Source organism: Haemaphysalis longicornis, unplaced genomic scaffold, assembly GCF_048455015.1.
Source record: "Haemaphysalis longicornis isolate Haplotype H1 unplaced genomic scaffold, Haemaphysalis longicornis Haplotype H1 scaffold_1, whole genome shotgun sequence".
Taxonomy (NCBI): Eukaryota; Metazoa; Arthropoda; class Arachnida; order Ixodida; family Ixodidae; genus Haemaphysalis; species Haemaphysalis longicornis.
The window spans coordinates 15,659,837-15,685,828 of record NW_027526203.1 but is presented as its reverse complement, the minus strand read 5'-3'; the positions used below and the strand labels follow the sequence as shown (position 1 = coordinate 15,685,828).

The 25,992-nt window shown below is 45.9% G+C and overlaps 1 protein-coding gene and 1 pseudogene across 1 annotated transcript in view; one reads left to right on the top strand and one right to left on the bottom strand.

The window, feature by feature from the left end:
- Positions 1 to 25,992, bottom strand: part of LOC144175278 (transcriptional adapter 1-like) — a 74,003-nt gene that overhangs the window by 14,299 nt on the left and 33,712 nt on the right. The window contains exon 7 of the mRNA XM_077704370.1: positions 20,077 to 20,228. Within this exon, the coding sequence (XP_077560496.1) occupies positions 20,077 to 20,228 (152 nt within the window). The remainder of the gene's footprint in view (positions 1 to 20,076; positions 20,229 to 25,992) is intronic.
- Positions 13,554 to 17,313, top strand: LOC144173915 (uncharacterized; annotated as a pseudogene).

The window sequence follows — 25,992 nt, the reverse complement described above, 5'->3', positions numbered from 1 at the left end:
TTTCTTTTTGTTGGAATGCGTTTTTAGCATTTCTGCGTGTACTGAGGCGTGATGCCAAGTTACTGCGATCGTCTGCAGCATGAGCAACCATGCTGAGATAAAAACATATTCCCGCTGCATTTTTTATTCAAAGTGACAAAAAAAGTAAATTCTCAAGAAGAAAAGTGGGGGGAGGGTTCATTACGCGAGTGGGTTCATTATGCGAGCAAATACAGATTTTGGTCCAGTGCGCAGCACTTAAAAGCGCCCGCCCCTGTGGTTCTGCAGCGCCGTCGTCCCTCGTTGTAAACGCCCGACCGGAGGGGTCACCGAAGACAGACGAGTTACAACAAGCAGGAAAACAGAGAAGTAAAGTGTGACAAAAATGTGAAGGGGAGGGCGGTATGCCAAGGCGGCACGAGACGCTCCCCCGCGGCCACATGCTACGAGGTAACCAAGAGGACGAAGAGGCCACCATAGAGCGCGCAGGAAAGTGAATGGTGAAAGTATGGCAAAAGTGTGAAGGGGAGGGCACTATGCAGAGGACTGCAACAGACATGGTCCCCTCCAAGTGCTCGCTGATGCAGCGATCACTTCCTGAGACACAGCAGGAATGCACCTTCACCGAGAAGACTGCAGTTCATGCTGCGCACAAATTTCACGTTAGGGAATATTGTAATCGTCAGCCATTTTTTTCTCGCATTTTTACGAGTAATGCATACACCACTCAATAACTCAAAAATAAACATTTCCTCTTAATGTGCATCTTTTGTGACAAAAAAATTGTAAATGTGTCGCCAATGATAGGCTGCCTCCAGCAGCTGCAGTTTTTTCCAATTTTGTGGCTTTGTGCACGGCTATGCATGAGGGTTCTGTTTAAAACTGTTTGAAACCAAGAACTACATCAAAATGGCAATAAGCATAAAGCAAACTGTGTATTCTGCAATGGCATGAATTTTTTTTATCATAAAATCACATCAGACTTGATTGCTACTTACTTTGGAAGCTGTGCCTGTGATAGTGAGACATTTTTAAATGGCAATGTCAGCCAGATACTTTTAAACACATCTGTAAAGGATGGCTTGTCTAGGAAAAATTTAAATACTCACAAAAAATAACTGTTGTGCTTTTTCCATAAAAATTCGTAAATTTAAAAATCACAACAAAAAAGGCCAGTCCCAATTTTTCAGTAATTAGGGAAACCAGACTCCTCAACAAGGACGTTAACACTGCTAGGGTTGCCACCTTCCCGGTTTTTGACCGGCCCGACCGGTATTTTAGACAGCGGGCCGGTTGCCGGTCCGTACTTAAAACCGGCCGTCATTGGCCGGTTTTTTGGTCATCGTGCCGCGATTATTTATTTGTTTGCCATTTTATAAGCGTTAATTCAGCAACTACGACGATAAATAGGTGTCGGCAAGCTGCGCAGAAAATATGCGGGCGAGCGTGGGCGAGATGCGAAAATGAGCTTTTAATGGATGAAGTATGTGCGGTTTCTTTTCAGGGCAGAATATTTAGAGCAATAACCAAAATTTCAGTAACTTTCAGTACAAACGTTATGTTGATTCCTCTCTAGGAAAACGTTACAATGCATATGGCATTGCATGCCATAAAACATGGATTCTTTTTTTTTTTTTCACCGCAAATTCAGCCTTATAAATACCACCCCCCCCCCCTCTCCCGAAGGGCCGGTTTTTTTTTTTTCGGGGAAAGGTGGCAACCTTAAACACTGCAAAAAAACATGTTGCATTATTTTGCTCACTCTGAAGTTTAAGTGACCGAAGTCACACATCGTGAGACACTCCGTGCCATGCGCTGCCTCTATGCCACTGCTTTTCTGACTTCACACGATTATGAAAGTGTATCTGTTCCTATTCTCCAGCAACACCATGGATCACTCAGCCTTTAACAGTCTTCGGAATTAGCAAGCTGCACTCTTTTCTCTCTTTTTTTTTTGCAATGCTTGACCAACGATGCACTAACCCAGCTACACTTGGGACTAAGACCTGGTGAATATAGTGTGCCTTAAAGGCGAGCATCACTTTTCTTTTAGCAAAAAAAAGATGAGGAAAAAAGAAACAATGACAGTCATCAGGAAACAACCAGCATGCAAAAGCTCGTTGTGAAATTTTATGGTAGTGTTCTGGTTACAGCATGAAAAAATTCTGAAACAGAAAATCTCAGATTTTTCGGCACAAGGGCATTTACTGAAGTAGAATATGAAAGCTGGGTAATTTGCTGAATGACACTGATAAATAATTATTTACACTGAAAAAGCATTCCTTTTATATTTGGGTGCATCAGAGGACATGTAAATAAAGATAAACTTAAAGGTGTTGTGCCACCAAATTTTAACTCTGTAAAAAGCCTGCTGTAAGCTTCCTCTGCATGCAGCCACCCTCAACATGAAGTGCTGGGTACAGCAAGCGCTTAATATATATTTTAATTCACTTCTAAAAATTACCTAAATGCTCTTCTGGAAATCGGGACCCATCGCTAGCGCCACTTACCATGACGTCAGTGAATTGCCAGCATAACAAAGTTTGTGACGTCATACAACGTTAGCGACTCGAGCGACGTCAACGTGAACTCCAGTTACCACAGTTTGTTTGGTCGCTTGGTCGTATGAGACACACTATGCCGACACCACGGCGGCGACGACGCGACGCCGACGAGTCAACAAACCATCGGCCAACTGTCGAATTGCCAGACCGCGTTGTCACACTACGCCGACGGCGACACAAACACGTCGGCCGATGGAAAGTCGCTGTAGTGTGACTGACTCGCCGACCGAAGACGCCAACGAAACCGGTCGCCTGACTGGTCACCCGACGCGTCGTCGGGAATCGACCGAGAAGCGAAAACTGCGCCACGACAACATTCGTGCTGCAATGAACGCAGCTCTATTTTGTTAGTTTCTGGAGTGTAATAAACTCAGTAAGTTCCATGAAGCCCATACAACTCAACACTAGCGCTAATGCGATCCGTATTTTGGCGTTCGACGCTTCAGCCGTGCTCTTCGGCGACGCCGCTACCCCGGAATGCGTGTGCGATCGGCTCGCCTGTAGAAAATATAAGGTCAGTTTCGTGCAGAAGAAGAGTTATGTAGGGTAATTTGGGTAATAAGAGATCAGTATCGGCAAAGGTTTTTAACGTAAAACGTGAAACCAAAGTACGGCAAGCACTATCCCTTCAGTGCAAAATCGCAGTCGCAGCCGGGCACACTTATTTTTGCGAGCGCTTTCGCAAAAGAGCAGAGTTGATGGCGATAAGCTGTTGCGGGGGCTTTGCGGAACCTTGCTGCGCAAGCGCTATTTAAGAAATTTAGTTTACAAGTCAGGAATTCTGTAAACTAGGTAGTAAACACCGACGTACGACTCCAGGGATGGGCCTCCATCTAGTACACCGGCTATATCGCGGTGTGAAACCGTTTGTTCGGTGGCTCAGTGGTCTCGTGCATTGCGCCTGCCCGGTCAACGTTGCTGGTTCGATTCGCAACAGGGGCAACTTTTTTTTTTTTTTTTAATGGTTTGCATATCCATGGTTTTCATTTGTCTGCATCCGAGGATGCAGACAAAGAATCCGTGTCAGAGCTGTCGCGGCTTGACGTGACGAGTCGGCGTGTTTACTTCCGTGGTGAAGCATGTATGTGGGGGAGCGGACGCCGCAGTAAAGTCGCAACGTACCGCAGCGCCGCATGGTAGACACACGTGGCAGAGCGCCCTCGCAATACTGTGACGTCACTGCTTGAATCGGCGCCCAGAAACCGAAACCGAATCCTGTTCACATGAATCGTGCGATAATATTTTTTTTACTCAGAATATGTGCATGTGAGAGCATGTATCATGCTTTCTAACGAAATATAAAACGTTTGAAACAAAGAATGCACAAGCAGCAAATTTGGTGGCACAACACCTTTAAAGTAAAATGCTTATAACATTTGCATTACAACTTAACTCCGGGGTTCCCGCTGTCAAACACGGCACAAAAAACCTAGGAAAGGCAAATAATGGTCTGCCTTGCTGCTGTGATATATAACTGAAGAATACACAGGGCTGCTTCACAGAGATTACAGAACAGAACTTAGATGGGCTGATGTGCTTGTCTCTCAGGACAGGCACACCAGCACCACTGGTGCTCCGCATGTCACTGCGAAGAAGCGCACCGGCTTACCGGTCATTTCTATGGCTGGCATACCATGCAACCTTAGCGCAAACAGATGGTGATTCTTTGTTGCAACGCCAGCCAGCACCATGTGCCTGTGAGCGCAAATGCACCTACCATGCGAAGGCGAATGCATGCCCTCCATTGCCCCCGCTCTGCACAAAGTCAGTTACGGTGATCAACACACCGAGAAAACTTCTTTTGTTGCCCTGCTCTTTCCCTGCTCTTTCCAGGCTAAGCTGCTTTTCAGTGTGTCTCGGTACAAGTGTAGCTGGGTTAGTGCATCCTCAGTCAAACACCACAAATAAAAAAGTTTAATGAACGCAGCTTTCTTTAAGATTGCCATAAAAGGTTGAACGCTGACTGGTGCTGCTGCAGAATGCCAACAAACGCTCTTTTATAAACGCGCAGAGAGAGAAAAACAGTTGCAGAAACATGGCCAGGGGTGAGACAGCTGAACCAGGTTTGGGAGCAGTTTTTGGAGCAGCGAAATCTCGATTTTGGAGCAGAAGAACCTCGATTTGGAGCCGAAGAACGACATTAATTATGTCACCTTAGGATCCTAAAAAATAAAATTTTTGGCAACTGGGGGAAAAGTGCACTTTTTAATTGGCTTTGAACGTACATAACACAGAAACAGCATTTAAATAAAGTTTTTTCGACCAGAGTATCACAACGTATGAACTCCGCTACTTTTTTGCAACCATTTTTAATTCTTAAAGCTCTATGCATAGACAGTGTGGAGTGCCGTTGAAAACATCGAATTGAAAAACTAAGCAATCGTAAGGCACTTTTATTATCATGTCAATGCCGAAATTATTGCTGTAATCCCAGACTCGGCTTTTACGCAGAAGTGTAGACCCACGGCAAAAGTTGCGCAAAGCGAGGTAACAGCCCGTCAGCCCTTCCATTTCAATCCCCAAGGTGCACGTTCGCTAGGATCGTAATTTTAGTAATGTTTGTATATTTAGCCACGTCCCTTTTGGCATTAAATTTCACTTCAGATTAGTGAACCTTTATTACTAGCCTGCAATAATAACCCGTCCCACTATCGGACACTGCTTGAACATTTTGCGGCAATGTAGCCTGCGCCGCCACTTCTGCAGTGTCGATCATCCCAATCCCGCCGCTATACTTGGTTACAACTCAAGAACGGCACCACCTCATGTAGTGTATCACTCCGCCAAAGCGCTGGACCCGTGACGTCAGTAGGCGCGCGTTTTGAAAGGGGTTTGCTATGAATGCGTGATATCGTCTGCCTTGTCTCACGCAGTTTGTTTGTCGTCACTGGAGTCGTTTATAAGCATATCAAGCCCAAAAAAATCACGGGAACGGCTCACGCCATGTTCAAAATATTCCCAGTAACGCCCTACTTGCGCCGCGCGGAGAAACATCCGGCTACGGTGATAAGGCACAGCGGCAACTTCCGGTGCCGTTCTTAAGTTGTCACCGAGTATAGCAAGCTCACTGTCAAAGGCAGCAATAACTCAGCATTTTATAACACCGCAATGAGTCCGAAACTTCATTCAAGCACGCACCGCGCCTCACACTCAAGGACGAAACAAGGCGAATTCGCGGTCACCTCGTTGTTTTTGATGAACTCCCAGTAGCGCAACTTCGTCGCTACAGTTCACTGTATCGCCACTGCCGCTCGCTTGTGGGCTGCTTCTGGTTGGCAAAAAACGAGCGAGGGTCCCAGCGGCCACTTCATACCGCTTCATACCGCTAGCCACCGTCGCCCACACTACAGCCATTAAATAAGCTACGCTAGCCCACACTATCCATTTTCTGCTCACATTCATTACGATTTTCGCGTCGCTCGTCGCCGTCGCTGCGTTTACTTACCCCTTGAAGCATGCACTGCCTTGGCCAGGTGCAATGAGGCAATGTACATAGCGATTCGACAAGCCAGTATTTATTTGTCGTTTAAAGCATTCATACCATATCATAATGCTTTGTGCGCGATATTGAAGACTTACTTGCGGTAATAGGCTTCGCCTCTAGGTCTATTTATATCTGCTTGGAAAAACCAAATAAATACGACGTGATTACATTATTCTTGCATCTCTATGCTACATCTGCTTCACCTGCTAAAGCGCGTAGCATACGATAATATTACTGTATTGAAAGGAAGCAAGAACACAGTTTAAGACAACCTAAATAATTTTTTTCAGCTAAATATTACAAAAAATAAAAGAAAACCTCACCCTGTTTGGAGTATGTAATAATTGAAAAATATATCCAGGACAGCCCGCTGTATCTGGTGGCGTGAGCCAAAGGCAGGACTTCTGCTTTTTTTTTTCTTTGTAACCCTCAAATTTGTTTTGCAACATAATACCTCTAACACAGTGTCTCATACAAAATAAAATTTGTTAACAGCGACACTTTTGGCAGCAATTTTTTTAACAAAAACTCAATTTGCGTAGCCACGAAGTCGTTGCCGGCCATGCCTGGCCGAACTTCCGGCCGAACTACACACTATGGCGGCACTCATGGAGGCGTAGAGCGCTTTCGCCGAATCACGTTGACGCTAGTGCCAGATTCCACTCTAGGTGAGTTAGTGAGAAACTCTATGACCTGGCTACCACGACCTCTATGCCCAGTACTTGCCACCGCACATCACCACCCTGCACCAATGGACCACCCCCAACAACAACAGCCACTACACACTGCTCTCCCTCAGGGCATTCGCTCACGAGGCAGGCATTGATCGCCGCATGTGATTGTGACTGTGTGCACACACACGCATGTATGTATGCCCATTCTTCTTTTCACTACACTTAAATCTCGTTATAACGAAGTCAAACGGGTGCCAATTTTTTTTCGTTATAACCATTAGTTCGTTATAGCCACTGACTAATTGTAATACTGATTACCGTACGCGACGGCATGCAGTCAGAGGTAGGTCACCGAGAATGCATCCGCTACCGCAGCGGCCGCGGCCGCGCAGTAAAGTGCTGCACGGAAAACAGCAAAAAACTGGAATCAGACACGCAGAAACTGATTTTTATTTACTTGCCGCATACCACGTACCCTTTTACGTAGATGGCGTGAAAAAATCCGTTATGCTGCGCTGATTCATCTTCCTTAACCGAAGGATGGCCCTCTCCGCAGCATCAGCAGGGGTGAGACAGCCCAAACAGATTTGGGAGCAGTTTTCGGAGCAGCAAAATTTCGATTTTGGAGCAGAAGAATCTTGATTAGGAGCAGTTAGGGACATTAATTAAATCGTCTTGTGAGCTTAAAAATCATTATTTCAGCAATTTGCAGGGTCAAGTGCACATTTGAATCAGTTTTGAATACACAGAACACTCAAAAAGCCTTACCTGAAAGAGTTTTTAAGAGTATCACAAAGAGTATCACAAATAACTGGTGATATTGTGTTGCACCTGCACGCAACACTGACAACAAAACTGCCGTTAACATTAGAGAGTTTTAGCAGTCCGTCTGTTCTGTTGGTTACTTTCTTACCGGATTGCCGGACCGGTCTGCGCCTGCGCGCGTGGAAGGGCGAGGTGCGGACAAGGCGAAGGCAGGTCCGCGGAACTAATCCCCCTACGGCTACGAATGCCCAAGTGCTCAGACGAGTCCCGGTGAGCACGGTAACTACGTACACGACGGAACAGACGGACTGCTAAAACTTATCAAATTTAAGGGCTCCGCAATTGTTGCGTTTTTTTGCTGTTTTAATGCTAAAGTTATCATTTTTGTAATGCCAGGCTGCGTTGTACGAACGACTGTAGTCACGGCAACAGTTGAGCATCTTCGAGCTAACGGTCGCATAGCCCAACCAGCCTACCCGTTTCAGTCCCCGGGGCGCAGGTTCACCCTATGGTCATTTGAGTAGTGTCAATGTTTAGCCACCTAGATTTTGGCAATAAATTTCACTTTGCATACATCAAGTATTATAGTCGCGTTCTATGGCAACCGTGTAGTCCTGCAGCTATTGGGCGCTGCCTGAACAGGTCGCGGCGCCGCAGCACAGCTCGCAGCTTTCGTGTCGACCGTTCCATCCCTGAGGCTCGCGATCGCGCTTCGAAGCACAGCAGCACCTCAGCATTTTATAACAGCACAACAAGCCAAAAAATCCACTTCACGAACCCGATTATAGACGCGCGCACCACGTTTCGCACTCAAGGACAAACCACGCCGAAATCATAGGCCCCACATTTCAATGAACGTTTTTTCGAGCCGCCCAACTTCCCGTAATCTGGCACCAATCTCAAACCATATCCCCGCGTTAACGTCACTGTTCAGAGCCACAACAGATAGAATGAATAGACTGGAACCCAGCTGATAGCGAAAAATAAACCAGGGAAAATATCGGCGATACGCACTGAGCGCGTTGGTAGCAGCCAGATCAGGCGGCGGCCATGTTTGTTGCCACAGCGATGCGTGATCGAGAAGGCCGTTTCAGCGAACCCGGACGGAAAGCGAATCGAGTTTTAGAAGCTATCGCTTGCTTCGTTTCAGTCTTTCTATTTGTGCCATTTCTGTGTTTGCGATTGACCGACAATAAAAGCGGTGACCGGGATGCGGGAGGCTTTCGTGCCCAACGAAACTGACATGAGCATCAAAATCCGTGCCGTTGAGGCTCTTCTGGAGCAGTTTGGCGCAATTTTCGCCATTTTTGTGCTTTTGGAGCAGCTTGGCGCAGGAAAATGGAATTGTATCAGACAGGCGCAATATGCGCAGCTGTCTCACCCCTGCATCAGCTATGTCGAGGCCGTCTTCGCCGTCTTCGTGCCCGCCAAAGTAGCGGCGCAGCAGATCCACCGTGTCCAGCGCCTGGGAAGATGTCGGCACGTCGTCCGCGCAGGGTGGAGAGTCGTCGTCCTCGACACACTCATCATCGCTTCCCTCTTGCGGACGAGCAGCGCCAAGCACGTAGTCACTGTCCGCCAGTTCCTCTGTAGCCACAACGTCGGAATCCATGCTCACGTAGTCGCAGAAGGTTTCGCCTCCACGCACGACACCGGAATCAACGAGTGCGCTCCACGACGCCACGGCTTCGTTCGATGCAGAAGTGTCATCGGGGGCGCCAACTCGGTCAGCTGACTCGTCGCTGTCAGAACTGCTTTCGCTGGCAGCAAATGCATGGCGAAAACAGTTGGCGACGGTGCTGGCAGTGACGCTCATCCATGCTGCGTGAAGCATTTCCATCGCCATGTACAAGTCGATCTTGGTGTCACGTTTCAGGCGCATGTTTAGAAGGAGCCGGTCTATAACCCGCTTTCTATAACCAGCCTTCAAGGACATGATGACGCCTTGATCGAGAGGCTGTATCACCACTTTGCAGTTGGGGGGCAAGAACCGAAGTTCGATGTTTTCAAGCGCCACACCTGTGTGATGGGCCGAACAGTTATCTAAGAAAAGGCATATCTTGCGATTCTGCCTCTTCAACTTCTCGTCCCAATCACGCAGCCCGCAGCCACCCCGCAAAAACGTCCCGTGTCATCCAGGCCTTCCTGTTAGCAAGGTACTGGAGTTGAAGTCGCCTCTTTCCCTTCAAGCACCTCGGCGATGTGCTTTTCCCTATCACCAAAGGGGGGATCTTCTCTGATCCATCCATGTTCGTGCACAGGAGCACGCTGACGCGGACTTTGCTGTGTTTTCCACCACGACACAGCTCTCCCTTCAAGGACAGAGTCCTCTGCGGCAACATTTGGTAAAAGAGCGCTGTCTCGTCAGCGTTGAACACGTTTTGTTCTCCGTACTTCCGAACGACGGGTCCAACGTTGGCTTGCACCCATGCTGTAGCCGTCTCTTCGTCGACGGATCGGGACTCGCCCGTGACGACTGTGCCGACGATATCGCGGCGTTCCTTAAAGGGACAGACAACCGATTTTTGTCGCGTATATGTTCTCTAGCTCATATGAAAGCCAGCGTTTTATACAGCCTGGTAACCACAAGCAATTTCTAAACAAACTTGCAGAAATAATTTTAATTTGGTAGCAAACTTCCTGAAAACGGAAGGGTGGCGGTTCGTAGTGTCGAAACTTGGCACTACAATATGTGTCCCTGTCACGTGACCCGCAAACCTAGCAACTACTGTAACTGCTTAAATGTTTATTTACGTATTGGAAACCTTTTAACACAAGTATTTGTACATGCTTAAATTGTATATGTATCTTTTAGCATTATTTTGAAATGTTTTGAGACACGCCGCCCGCCGCCGCTGGGTTGCTCTCAGTGTGGCTAACTGAGCCTCCATGCCCAGAATCAACGGCAGCGTTCAGTAAACATGCCCAGCGAAGGAGCTTTGACGATTCTGCCTGAGGCAGAGGCGTTTGTTCTGCCAAAATATTTGATTTCAGTTTTCAAATACGCCAACGTAAGCTTAAAAAAAAAAAAAAAAAAAAAAAAAAAAAAAAAAAAAAACGTCGCGCCCGGGGAGAATCGAACTTCCCGCCTCCACAACGTGAAGCCAGATTCTACCTATCGTCTATCCCGACAGATGGCGCATTCGTGCAAAATAGACCGTTGCATTAAAAAAACACATAAAGGAACAGGAAAGCCTGCGATTCAAACTTTTTTAGCTGGGAACAAGTTTTTAAATATTGTTTTTTATTTCGCATACAGACAAAAGTATGTTGCCGAGCTACTCTATGCCATGGTTGCCAGCATTAGTTTTGGGAGGGACACATACGGCTCGTAGATCAAAAAATTCGATTTAAAAAGTTCTAGGGCGTTATCAGCAAAACCGTTTCTCGTCAAGGTGCTTAAGTGATGCCCTTTCATTTGGGATAGAGAATATATAATCGACAAAAATCGGTTGTCTGTCCCTTTAAATCGCTGTAGCCAGCCGTCGCTTGCAACAAAGTTGTCGCAGCCCAAAATACAAGCGAAGTCGATCGCTTTTCTCTGGAGGAGTGCCCCACTCACGGGCAAATTCGACGCCCTTGCATCTAAAAACCATTTGAAGAGAGCCTCTTCGACGGCTTCAAAAGTAGGTGACCGCAACTTCTTCCGGCTACCTTTAACGCCGCGTGCGACAGCGCCCGTGATGGCTTCCTTGCTGCCGAGAATGGTGGAGAGGGTGCTCGGCGCGATTCCAAAGTCTTTGGCCACTTGAGTTTTCTTAGTCCCTGCTGCCACCGCTCGAATCATGGCTGCCTTTTGGTCGAGAGCGATAACTTTGCGTTTACGCTTACATCCACTGCTGCTGTCGCTCATTGTCCTCCCGTGAAACACGCCACACAACTGGATGTAGAAAGCGAACCGGCGGAGCGTCCTACGCCTACACTGCTACCGCTGCTGCTTCCCGTGCGTGCATAAACAAAGCAAGCAAGAGAAGCAGCGCGCCGCGGCGTGCCCTGTGCAACAGACCGTCAGTAAGAGCTTGGCTTGGCTTTGAGTGTCGCCGGATGGGGCAGCGCTGCCGCGGGAGGTTTAAAATGCCGCATCGGATGCAAAAAATGGGGCCGCGCTTTTTTAAAAATCGATATGTTTTTCGCAAAGCGGGTGGTTATTGCCAGTTTGGGACAAAAGTTGTTCGTTATATCCCTTGATCAGCAAATTTTTTATTCGTTAAAACGCAGTTTTAAACACATGGGCTTCTATGGTGACTTTCAAGGGGAATTGCAACTATTTCGTTATATGCGTTATTTCGTTATAAATCGCTTCGTTATAACGAGATTTAAGTGTACTACAGCTCTCAAGCTTGAAGACATGCCGTTTCGTGGTGTGTCTATCATCTGCAACATGTCCACAGGTGTTCCCCGACCCTTTCTGCCTGCCTCACATCGTCGCCGCTTGTTTGACGGCATTCACAACATGGCCCACCCCGGCATTCGTGCAACTCAGAAACTCACTGCATCCTGCTACGTTTGGAGTCTCACGAATCTCAAAAGTTCCCTGCAAATTTCCCTGCATTTTTTTGCAACTGATATTACGTGGTTTCCTGTTCGGTTTTGGCTGTTAGCCAGTGACACCTATGTCCACTTCATGTAGCCTTCCGGACACAGATGCCGTTCAGAGAATCAGAGTTTCAGCGTGAACTAAATTCCACTACAGTTGAACCTCGTTATAAGAGACACTGATGTAAGAGACAAATGGGTATAAGAGACACTATACACCCACATGGTTGGCTGCCCTATCTTTCCCATTAAATCGACCTCTTTTATAGCAGACATCGGATGTAGAAGATTGGTTATAAGGGACAAGTCATCCTTGAAGTTTAATCAATAATCTCGCTTGTAACAGACATTTTAACTTCAGATGCTGTGCCACCAGTCACTAGCTGCAGTTGCTTCCATTGTGGAAACACAGGTGGACGACAGGCACCTGCAGTCGCTATTTATTATAACTTCAGCAAACACAAAGTGGTTCAGTCAGCTATGAAATGACAATGAGAAGCCTTGCCAATGGAAATGCAACTGACAGAAGTGGTTGAAGCTTACTGCCATCCATTGGATGGAGCGCGATCGCACATGCGGGCTCTCCCACTCACGTAGCTTCCAATCAAGAAGCACTGCAGATGTTGAGTCCTGCAAGCGTAATGAATAGCCTGAGCACACAGCGGAAGAAACTGTGCGCTCTGGCTATTCATCAGGCTTGTGAACTCAACATCTACGGTTCATCTTCCACAAACAAGGAAAGGAAAAAAAGCTCGTAGAATCAGTTGTAAAAAACAGTGTAAATACAGTCATTAAGCAAACAAAGTTTCACAAATTCTGGGGGCCAGACATAAATTAGAATGAGCCTTTTGCAACATGCTGTAGCGTTCTTTTGAGCTTATTTTAGTCATACGGTGCCCACATTGAACTAGGGTCTGATTAGTAAGTGAAAACATAGTTCCCTGCTTATAAGAGACATCTCGTATAAGAGACAGAAAGTGCTCCCCGGTACGTGTCTCTTATAAAGGGGTTCAACTGTACATCTGCCACTCAGCAGCATTTAACTATGCTGCATTTCATGTTTACTACCAAACAGCATGCTTAGCTCTAAGTTAAAACTGCCCGTATGAAAAAGAACAAGACATTGTTGGGTAATAAAGTTAATTTTAGCTTAGCACCGGGACTACCTAGCGCCGTCCTTTATCGAAAGCACGCGGACTAAAGCACGCCCGAAATAATTTTTGTATATTGCGCAGGAAAAGATGCTAAAAGACTTGCTGCAGCCACCACCACTTCACAATTTACTAACTCTTTCTCATGGTGTATTCTTTCCTCTATGCTCCCTCTCTCGTATGAACTGCATTGGAAGTGATCTTGGATGCTTGTGGCTTGCACAAACACGACTGCAGATATTTGAACATACATCTGATGAAGTGTTAATGGAACTTAAAAAAAAAATTAATAAATGATACGAGGCCCAGTTTACTGACATTATTTTTCCTATTTACTCCACGACACGGTGGTGGGCTCAGTGGCTGTGCCACGACGCAGTGTAACCCATTTCTATTCATGATGCAGGATTTAGTACACGCTATCTCCTGCGTGCTGGTACCCGTTCTTCTGGGCCCAGTATCACGCATCGGTGCGAGCTACCCTTTCCCGGCAAGGCCCGTCAGCACGGATGACTGGCGCCTACTTCAAGCATTGGCCACCACTGCTCTATCGACACTGCAGCTCGGAAACTGGGCGCTCGAAAGTGCTTTCATGGCCACACAGTCATCGACTTCAACGAATGCACAGCGTATAAATTCCCCCTGCCAGCCGGCCGCGCTCTGTGGGGTCGGTGGCTCTGCCACGACACAGTGTAATCCACTTCTATTCGTGATGCAGGTCAGTAATCAGTACAGTCTTTCTGCTAAAAAATCTAGCAACCGATGCCTTGTTCAGCTACCAAGCCCCCAGTGCTGTGTTTTTATTGTGTTCTGTGAACATTGTGTTCTCTTTGCTGTTACTGTTGTCTGGAGATATTGAAACTAACCCTGGACCGACCACCCTAGAGGAAATAGTGACTGAGCTAAAAGGCTCGTCTTCCAGTCAATCCCAGCTCATTGGCGATGTACAAATCCTAAAAATCCAGCTCTCTACCACTGATAAAGCTATTTCCGAACTAGGTAAGAGAATCGGCAGTCTAGAATCCCATTACAGTAGTCTTAACACACTTTCAACCAATCTTGACGCCATGGCCACTGCCCCCTGCTCCCAGATAGCTACCCAGGTCCGCGGCGGCCGCTTTTCTGATGGAGGCGAAAAGCAAAAACGCCCGTGTGTTCGAGATTTCGGCGCACGTTAAAGATCCCCAGGTGGTCAAAATTAATCCGGAGCCCTCCACTACGGCGCGCCTCATCGCCTGCGTTGCGTCGGCGCGTTAAACGCCCACAATCAAATCAATCAAAGCTACCCAGGTCTCAGTACTGGAGGCTCGACTGGACGATGTGGAGAATCGTTCCAGATGGAACAACTTGTTGTTTTACGGCATAGCGGACGACAAGCCATCCGAAACGTATGCGCAGTCTGAGGAGCTTATTACTGGGTTTTGCAGGGACCATCTAAAATAACTGTCGAGTCCAAGGATGTCGAGCATGCCCACCGTCTTGGCCGCCACTTGCAAGACCGGTGTCAGCCTATCATAGTGAAGTTTACATCTTTCAAAACCAAGCAAGCTGTCCTTGCCGATTGATTGATTGTAAGGTTTAACGCGCTGACGCAACGCAGGCAATGAGGCACTCCGTAGTGGAGGGCTCTGAATTAATTTTGACCCCCTGGGGATCTTTAACGTGCGCTGAAATCTCAAACACACGGGCGTTTTTGCTTTTCGCCTCCATCAAAAAGCGGCCGCCGCAGCCGGGAATTGAACCCGCGACCTCATGCTCAGCAGCGAAGCTGTCCTTGCTAATGGTCATCAGCTTAAGGGTACCGATTTTAGCATCGCGGAGGATTTCTTGCGTCGGGTCTGGAACACACGGAAGCACCTTCTGGCTTTTGCTAAAGAAAAATCAGGTCCTTTCCTTTTACGGTATAAGACCCTATTTATGGGCTCCAAACAATACGTATTTAACGAGGCAACTGAAAATGTAGAAGAAAGCTCATGGCAACTGCAATTGCCTCATGGTCCCATCTTTAGCCACAAATGTATTGCACCAAGATGGCAAGCTGGGCGAGTTGGTATTGGTTCATAGTGATAGAAAATAGCCAGCGCAAGAAAGACAAGGACGAGGAAGTTAACAGACAGCCGCGCTGTGTCTGTTAAAGGTGTTGTGCCACCAAATTTTAAGTCTGTAAAAAGCCTGCTGTAGGCTTCCTCTGCATGCAACGACCCTCAACACGAAGTGCTGGGTACAGCAAGCGCTTAATATATATTTTAATTCGCTTCTAAAAATTACCTAAATGCTCTTCTGGAAATCGGGACCCATCGCTAGCGCCACTAACCATGACGTCAGTGAATTGCCAGCGCAGCAAAGTTTGTGACGTCATACAACGCTAGCGACTCGAGCGACGTGAACGTGAACTCCAGTTACCACAGTTTGTTTGGTCGCTTGGTCGTATCGACACACTATACCGATACGACGGCGACGACGACGCGACGCCGACGAGTCGTTAAAACATCGGCCAACTGCCGAATTGCCAGACCGCGTCGACCGCGTTGTCACACCACGCCGACGGCGACACAAACACGTAGGCCGATGGAAAGTCGCCGTAGTGTGACTGACTCGCCGACCGAAGACGCCAACAAAACCGGTCGCCTGACTGGTCGCACGACGCGTCGTCAATCGACCGAGAAGCGAAAACTGCGCCCCGACAACATTCGTGCCGCAATGAACGCGGCTCTATTTTGTTAGTTTCTGGAGGGTAATAAACTCAGTAAGTTCCATGAAGCCCATACAACTCAACACTAGCGCTAATGCGATCCGTATTTTGGCGTTCGACGCTTCGGCCGTGCTCTTCGGCGACGCCGCTACCCCGGAATGCGTGTGCGATCGGCTCGCCTGCAGAAAATAGTTTCGTGCAGAAGAAGAGTTACGTAGGGTAATTTGGGTAATAAGAGATCAGTATCGGCAAAGGTTTTTAACGTAAAACGTAAAACCAAAGTACGGCAAGCACTATCCCTTTAGTGCAAAATCGCAGTCGCAGCCGGGCACACTTATTTTTGCGAGCGCTTTCGCAAAATAGCAGAGTTGATGGCGATAAGCTGTTGCGGGGGCTTCGCAAAACCTTGCTGCGCAAGCGCTATTTAAGAAATTTGAGTTTACAAGTCAGGAATTCTGTAAACTAGCTAGTAAACACCGACGTGCGACTCCAATGATGGGCCTCCATCTAGTACACCTGCTATATCGCATTGGCAAGCCGGTTGTTCGGTGGCTCAGTGGTTTCGCGCGTCGCGCCCGCCCGGTCAACGTTGCGAGTTCGATTCGCGGGGAGGGTAACTTTTTTTTTTTTTGCGTTCTTTTTAGCATTTCTATGGTTTGCATATCCATGGTTTTCATTTGTCTGCATCCGAGGATGCAGACAAAGAATCCGTGTCGGAGCTGTCGCGGCTTGACGTGACGAGTCGGCGTGTTTACTTCCGTGGTGAAACACGTATGTGGGGGAGCAGACGCCGCAGTAAAGTCGCAACGTACCGCAGCGCCGCATGGTAGACACGCGTGGCAGAGCGTCCGCGCAACCATAGCCTCCTATATAACCTACTAAAGGAGGCTATGGCGCAACGCTGTGACGTCACTGCTTGAATCGGCGCCCAGAAACCGAAACCGAATCCTGTTCACATGAATCGTGCGATAATAAATTTTTTACTCAGAATATGTGCATGTGAGAGCATGTATCATGCTTTCTAATGAAATATAAAACGTTTGCAACAAAGAATGCACAAGCAACAAATTTGGTGGCACAACACCTTTAACTTCCTCGTCCTCGTCTTTCTTGCGCTGGCTATTTTCTATCACCTTTAGCCACAAAGCTAACCTTTATTTTTCGGTCATTTTCACCAACATACGCAGCTATCTTTCCAAACGCGACCATGTTTCCGACCTTCTATCTTCATCTAGTAGCAGCCTACTTATACTAACTGAAACGTTGTTGACCTCTGACGTCACCGACAGCGAAATTTTGACCGACTTGCCTAACTTTAATCCTTTTCGAAAATATCATCCCCGCACCTGTAGCGGTGGCGTCCTGATTACTACAAACGAACAACTTTCATGCTCCCTTATAAACATTGCCTCCGACCTTGAAATATTGTGGTTGCTCTGTCGTTCCGCACCACAGTCCGTACTATTAGGTGTTTGTTATAGGCCTCCTAAAAGCAGTCCGGATTTCACGCGCCACCTTAATGGTACTTTAGTCGAACTTACGGCCAAATACCCAAATCCTCCTCCTGGGGGGTCTTTAATTTTCCTAGCATTGATTGGCTCAACCTAACCTCGTCTGCACCCAATGCAAAACAAGCTAATGATTTCCTTGATGTCTGCCTCAACTTTAATCTCACTCAGCTGATTACACAACCTACACGTGTTATTCAAGCTACCATCAACATTCTTGACCTAATCTTAACATCTGATCCTGAGAGCCTGTCTTCTATAACATATTTTAACGAAATAAGTGACCACAAGGTCATTCACGCTAATTTTACTTTCGTTCCTCAAATACACCAAGCCTGCAGTAAAATAATTAGGCTATATGACAAGGGTAACTACGGGGCCATCACTCGTGAACTTGAAGCCTTTCTTTCTTCCAACACTTCTAGATGGTTTTTGGGAGCAACCCATTAACAATAACTGGTTAATCTTCAAAAACAAATTAAACTGGCTAGCTGATCAATTTATTCCTAAAATAACTTTCCATTTCACCTGCCAAAAGCCTTGGTTTACTAAAGTATTAAAAAGACTTGAAAATAAGAAGAAACGCCTCTTTCGGGCTGCGAAGAATAAAAACACTGACTTTGCATGGGAAAAATACAAGGTTGCGAGAAAGTATATTCAAGTGAAGTGCGCAACACCAACCATTCATTTTTTTCATACGGAACTATCGAAAATTCTTGCTGATTCACTGAAACGTTTCTGGCAAATAATAAACCCACCTAATAAGCCCCCATCGCCCTTAACAATCAGTCTGGTCAAGAATCAGGTTGTTCAGAATGTGCCAATATATTCAATGCCGCCTTTTCGTCTGTGTTTATGAATGAATCTAACCCCGTTGAAACAGAATCAGTCCCCGTTAATCTGCCTTAAATGCCACCCCTAAACATAGGTTTCAATGGTATCCTGTCCTAAATAGAAAAAATGAAACTGCGATCCTCTGCTGGTACCGATGAAATTACATCCAAGATGTTGAAATACACTAAGCACGTATCACCCGAGTTTTTACTTTTGCTGTTCTCCCAGTCACTTTCCTCAGGTATCCTGCCTATCGACTGGAAGTGTGGGAAGAACATTCCGGTTCACAAGAAAGGTAAAAAAGACTGCCCGTTAAAATATCGCCTCATATCATTAACCAGTGTGTGTTGCAAACTCATGGAACATGTCATATATACTCATATCATGCATTTTCTTGATTCTAACAATTTCTTTCATTCCCCTCAACACGGATTTCGAAAAATCTGCTCATGCAAAACCCAACTCTTTTCTTTCATGACCTGCATGCTAACCTCGACGGTAAGCTCCAAACTGATGCTATTTTCCTTGACTTCACTAAGGCTTTTGATAAAGTTCCACCCCAGCGCCTACTAAAAAAACTTTCTCAATTAAATCTACCACCGGATGTTCCAAGCTGGATTGCTCAATTTCTGACTAACCGCTCTCAGTTTGTTTTCGTTAACAACGTCGAATCTAACTCGCTTTCTGTTAGACCTGGAGAGCCGCAGGAATCTATCCTTGGCTCGCTTTTGTTTCTAATCTACATTAACGACTTACCTAACAATTTATCATGCAACATTCACATGCTTGCAGATGACTATGTTATCTGCCGCAAAATAACTTACACATTTGATCAAGTAGCACTACAGAATGACCTTAATGAAGTATTAAACTGGTGTGACCGTTAGCTATAACCCTTAATCCTAACAAATGAATTAGTTTCCTTCCACCGCCGCAAAAATCCACTTCGAATGAAATTGCTAACATACCAGTAGAAACAGCCGTATCCTATAAGTATCTTGGTGTAACATTAACCCCTGATCTTTCTTGGCGAACGCATATCACTAACATGATTTCATCAACCAACCAATCATTAGGATTTCTAAAATGTCACCTATGTCACTCACCGTATCACGTGCGTCTTTTGGCTTACCAGTCGCTAATCCGGTTCAAACTTAAATACGTATCATCCATCTGGAGCCCTCACCAAGTTTATTTGATCAACGCTATCGAAGCAGTGCAAAATCGCGCTGCTCGCTTCATTCATTGTTTTTATTCTTACAATGTCAGTGTTTCATCACTTCAAAATGAATCCGTTCTTTCAAGTCTTTCTTTTTGCCACAGAATTGCTACTTCGTCACTCTACCACAAGTTTTACCACAGCTCACTCTGCCAACTACCTTACATCGCTCCCGCCGCACACATTTACCTCCGCACAGGCCATCCACTTCAAGTCTTCCGACCCCGATGTGGCACTTTCTGCATCATTTCTCTGCCGCGCCGCCAAAGAATGGAATGACCTTCCCCACGATGTTGTGTCAATCACCTGTCCATCACCTTTTATTCAAAGTGCGTCTATGCATCTGCAATGTTAACCTGTGGCTTTTGTATCTATGTTTGTACAACCCACCCCTTATGTAACACCCCCCTGTGGGGTATTTAAGGAAATAAAGTGAAGTGAAGTGACTCCTAAAATTCCCCGCATCCATTAAAGATTCCCTTTTTCCCCTTTCGGACAAAATTGCAGCCAAAAGTTCCCCGAAAACGAGATAATTCCCCGCACAGAACACCCCTTCCCAGCGCAACTAACGCAGAATTGTGTCAGCGAGGGACACGACCCTTCTCGAGCCTGTCAGTGTGGTTCGTGATCAAAACGGTGCACTGCACCCTACAAACGTCGCAAGACTCACCCATGTCCCTGTGCAAATAGCGTGCAGGCCGTGTTTGCCCGCAGGTAGGGGTTGGCAGGGGGGCAGCCCAGGCCATAGGGCCAGACACCCTCGCGCACCTTGTACGCAGACCGCCGCTTCAGCACCATCCGCAGCATTCCTCGTAGGTAGTGCTGCAAAGACCCGTCACAACCCAGCACTACGATCAGCATGGCAAAGGGATGGCAGTATATATCCTTGACATATTCGTGCAAGCACAACTCGCATCAACAACCGAAAAACCTTGATGGCAAAAATGGGGTCTAAAAATCAGCACTGAGTTTAACAAATAATAAATAGGCCACCAAACCCAGTGTACCCCCTCCCCTGAAGACGTCCTTAATAAAGTTTTAAGAAAAGTGCAAATTCCAGTGAAGTAGGGGACAGCGAAACTCGGGAGGGGCCCAAAGTATCCCATGCACACTGGGAGAAACATGGTGGCAATGACGTCACTTGTAGCTGCACCCTGGCCTCAGGTGTGCCCCAAAAGATTCAGTGCTACGTGCTTGCTAAAAACGCTGCACATTGCTGCCACAGGCTGCTCCGACAGAGGTAGCTGAAAGTAAAACATTGTAGGTGAAAGTACAGAATCTATCAAAAGGAAGGTTAAAGAAGCAGAGATGGTTAGGTGGGCAGAACGGATGAGAACAGGGTCAGTACCGGGGGTAGGGGGTTATAAACGTGGGAAATGAGCAATGACCGAAGAAAATTTTTGCGATAAAAAAAAAAAAGGGCAGTACGCTGCTTTTGGAGGCCCAAGCTAGCTGATCTGGGAACAAGGACTTACATAATAATTTAGTACCTGCAACGAGATGAGACTTCTGTGTGCTAGTTCAAAGGTTCCGAGACAATTAAACACATTGTAATGGAATGCCAAAGTACCCATCCAGCCTAATATGGCGGTAACGTCTACCTACCTGGAGGTCTACCTTTTATGCCTACCTTGCTGAGGCAACTAGAGTCGTGGCACAGAGAAAAAAGCATTCACGATTTGAGGAGTTTTTTCTCGAAATGAGTCAAATCCACCTAAATAGAGTTTGAGAAAAAATGTGTTTGTTACCAAACCTAAATGCACCGCTGTTCAAGCCACTATACGACATGTTTTACTTGTCAGCTAGGGGAAGTTTACACCCACAAATAATTCAAATTTATGCAGCAGATTTGAACAATATTAGGATAACTTTGGATTTGGCTGATACTGATTTGAAACGCCCAATTTAAAGGATTAAATAATTGTTTCACATCTCCGTTTTATTTCGGTCGCTTGTTCTGTTCACTTTGTTGTCGACATCTGGGGACAGATTTATTTATTTATTTTATTTCAAAATACTGCAGGCCAGAATGGCCCTAGCAGGAGGGGCAAGTGAAGAATACAAAGGTCACTACTCGGTATCAGCAGCAACAACAACAACAACAACAACAAAAAACGCAACACTACCTGGAAACAACATAAAACAAAACAGCACATGAACAATATACATCATAAAGCCGATCAGAATGCAATATCAATCGTACCAACACACTGATACACCATCACTGTATTGCGTCAATACCATCGGTTCAACGTGACAAGTGCTGCTCTAATGCTCTAGCAAAATTGTCAGCTACTAGAATTGACTCAGGAAGTAAATTCCAGTCTTTTATGGTACGCGGGAAAAAGCTATTTTTAAATGAACTAGTCCTTGCGAAAATAGGCTCTAGAGCATGCTCTCGTGTGTGACGCGTTCTTCTCGTGGTTAAGGGCTTAAGGAATGTAGGTATTGGCAACGAAACTTTCTTGGTCAGTATCTTGTGAAGAAACAGTAGACGGTTTAGTTTCCTTCTTGTTTCTAGTGTCGGGATATTATTGTTGGTCATGAGCTGCGAAGGGGAGTCTTGTCGTCTGTATTTGCCATAAATGAGACGAACGCATTTTCTTTGGAGCATCTCAAGTTGGTTGACAGCTTTTTTAGTTTGCGGGTCCCACACAACAGACGCATATTCAAGTTTTGACCTGATGAAAGTCTGATAGGCTAAGAGCTTAACATTACACGGAGAATGCTTAAGCTTTCACCTTAACAAACATAGCTTTTTAAAGGCTGATGCGCATGTCGGAAATATGTTGGGACCATGTCAAATTTTGAGTAAAAGTGACGCCTAAATACTTATAAGATAAAACTTCTGAAATTGCGAAGCCATGAAGGTGGTACTGGAAAACACTGGGATACTTTTTACGCGTTATTCTTAAAAAGACTTTTTTGCGAGCGAGATCTTTCACCAATCTCTTAATCGCCATCCAAATCCATGATAACCAGCTCCGAAAAGCAAAAAAAACTTGCGGAAACACTTACAAACAGTCCAAACAGTCACGCCAAAAGCACACTCCCACTGGTCAAATAGATTTGGCTCATTTCGATCCGTACCACAGCAGAATCTGGCTAATTTGCTATACAAAATACGATCTGCGTACATGTTTGCCAGGCATTATCTGACCTATTGCATTGCAACCTCTTTTCTAGGGGAAAGTTGCGAGTTTTTCTTGTCACTAAAATGATATACTACTTTATCTAAAGTATTAGCTCACTTTAGTGACAAGAAAAACTTACAACTAAGTGTTATCTCACTTAGTTCCAGCTTGTAGATTTGACTCACTTAACCTTTTACTTGCCAATGTTCCAGAATTGGAACACACAAAACCTGATTTTGTATTTCCTTCCCAATATACCAAACTTCCACATTTTTGTTTTTGAATACTCACTGATGTTTGTGGAAAACATCACAATTTTGATTTTTGTAAACAGCGCATTCAGATGCTTTGAATAAATGTTTACAAAAAGGCATATTTTGTGTTTCTTCACCCCCACATGATTGTTGCGACATTTTGCTGGAAAAGGTAACGTTGCAATGAGCAAAGCAGAACCAAAATATCGACAGATAGTTAGTGATTACTCTGCTAGTAATATAAAAAATTAGAACGACACTCTAGCTTTTCGTTTCGAGAGTTTTGTTCGAATGTTCCTTTTTTTGGAACTTTGGCGTTTCATAGAGCCAGAAACACGGAGCCCGACCACCGCACTTCCCGTCACTTTTTCTTCTCGTTTTCACGCGTTGGTGGCGCCCTCTAGTTAACACTTGCCGAAGTTTGAATGCCACCTTTCCCGCCTTTCCTTGGCATTATTTTGAGATTCTATGGCACATTGAAGGAGCGCCATTCAACTGCAGTGAATAGCCGCCTCAGTCCTCGTGAATAGAAGTGGGGAACGACTTTATAACTAGTATTCTTTTGTGCTACCGCAGTTCTCAACAACAAAATTTTGGTTTATAGGTTATGGCACAGCACTTCCTGACTTTGGAGGCTGCAATTAACCTTTTGTTCAGCCTTTCCCACGAGGAGCACGAAGGTGCATCTATTGGGCAATTGCCGCCTGATGAAGATGGCAACATTACTGATGAGGAGCACGTGTAGGAAAACGACTTTTCTGAAGTTGTTCCCGAGGATATTTGCGGGTGTGCAGAAGTTATGCACTGCAGCGATGAAGAGGTGTCGCCTACTGAGTCCTGAGCCATGACGGGAAAAGCCACCGCGAAGGAAACTGGGTGCAGAGAAAGGCTGCAAATCTTCGGCCATGACCGGGAAAACAACACCCCCACAGCCGTCGCTTGGAGATGACTGGGGCGCCCATGTTATGTTAGATAAACCACTGGCCTGCCGGAACCCTCAGATGGTGCTAGAGGCATTTCCTGAGCTTTCAAACCAGAGCCCATTTGAATTGTTCAGCAAAATAATTTCTCCGGAATACCTTGGTTTGCTGGCTGACATGACTGCAATGTACGCAACCCCAAAAGGGGGCAGAGGTACCAGGTACCTCGTACCAACAACACAGGGGTGGTGTGTGCAGTGCAGAAAAAACACAGGTAACCAGTGCCAAGATTTCCAAAAGCGGCTGCGCAGCAAGTGCTTCCCACGCTACCATGGCGTGTGAAATGCTGACTCACCTACAGCGAGGATGGCTTTTCTAGATAATTGTTTTCACTCTTTAGACTCCTCAAAGTCATTTCAGGAAGATAAAGACTTTTCTTCGATTACTAAGAGCAAGCAATTCCACTTTGAAGCCAATAAAATTTGTACGAGAGAACTTTCGCGTTTTGTGTATTGGAAACGCCAATGTTCCAGAAATGGAACATTCCCAAAAACGTGCTTAGTCATTGTGAATGTGGCTGTATTTTTTGTCACAGGTAATTTATAAGCCAAATGCAAATTATCAACACCAATTTCAGTTTTTTTAATGTTGCTTCATAGTCCAGCGTTTAAAGGGTTAAAAAAACTCGTAAGTAGACAGGCACGTTACAACCATAGCTAGTTAGAGTTTGGCTGTAAGACTGCACATGTATAGGCAGGGATTGGCCAAGAAATGGTTAATTTATATGAAAAGTGGCCTGCCACTTTTATCTGAGCACCAGCTACAAGGTGAGGTGGGCACGACGACAGTATCACTACTTTTGCGACAAGATGGCACATGTAGCAATCTCGTAGCCACAGGACATCCGCCAAGAAGCTAGAAATGAACCTCACACCCCCTGAAGTTTGTAGCTGTCAGGAGAAGAAAAAGAAACTTCTCTGCATGACTCAGTACAGTGGAAGCTCGTTAATTCGAACTTCAATATTTTGAATTTATGGATAATTCAAACTGTACTATTTGGTCCGGCCAAGTCTCCATAGAAGCCTATGTATTGAAAAGCCCATTAATTCGAACGCAAGGGGCCTCCACAATGGATAGTTCATACTATGCGCTGGCAGCGAGGGGCTTGCGCACGGCCAGAGAAATGGCCTCGCCACCAACACACGAGGCTGTGTTGTCCCAGGAAAGGAGAGAGAGAGAAGTTAAATTGGGTAAAAGCAATCTGAAACACCCATAGCGGACATTTTGTTGTGGACTATGTCGATGTTGATACGAGTTCAGGGTGTGGGGCATGCTGACATTTCTGCAGTCAGAGGCATAGAACCTGTCACTGCCAGTGACCACGAGGAGCTGATGGACGAAGCACCAGTGCAGCCATCTCTCGGAAGTAATGACCGGATGGATTGCTACCTATCTTTTTCAATTTTGGAGTACATGATAAGGAGGCCTTCCACTCCCATTTGCTGTTAGAGAAAAAGTAGTAGTTTTCGCATTCAAGCATAAAAGGTAGGTTTCAATCGCGGCCTTTTCCAAGCATTCGATAGCGGACATGCTCTACTGCTCCACAATCGCGTTGTATGACTTTTGTGCTTCACTTTCGTTAGTTCGAACTTTCAATAATTTGAACCGAGGTCGCGTCCCCTCGGAGTTCGAATTAACGAGCTTGTACTCTACATGCTAGTTCATTTACCTTGAGGACAGCACCTACTCCCAGCATGTTCAAATGAATGCGGGCGTGTGGCATCAGTGTGCTAAAGTCCATGCAAACACATTGCTGTACTGCCAAGCTTCACTTGAACAAACGTGACCTGATGAATGAACATATAAGTAAAAAAAAAAAAAACATTTTTTAAAGCCCTTTCCATGGAATGTTCCCAAAGAGTAAGCTGACTTGAGCACTTGCACACACTCTTTCTCTGGTAAGCAGAAGTGTGTTCGCCATTAGCACCTCCCCCCTATCGGCCTCGTGCGCTGGTATAGTGGCGCAACTGATGTGCTGTGTTCAGGGCCATTTTGCGGACAATGAAGACATAACCTCTTTGTTCCGCGAGCAGGCGGCGTCCTGTAGCATTGCATCCGGCGCAGTACAAATATCAGCACGAAAAAGAACGAATGGCCGCTATTCTGTTGCAATGCGATAAAAACAGCAAAACGATGCTTTGATAAAATGAAAAGGAAGGTTTCGCAAGGGCAATAGGAAAGTGATTCATCACAACAAAACCAGTTGTGTACAAGCACG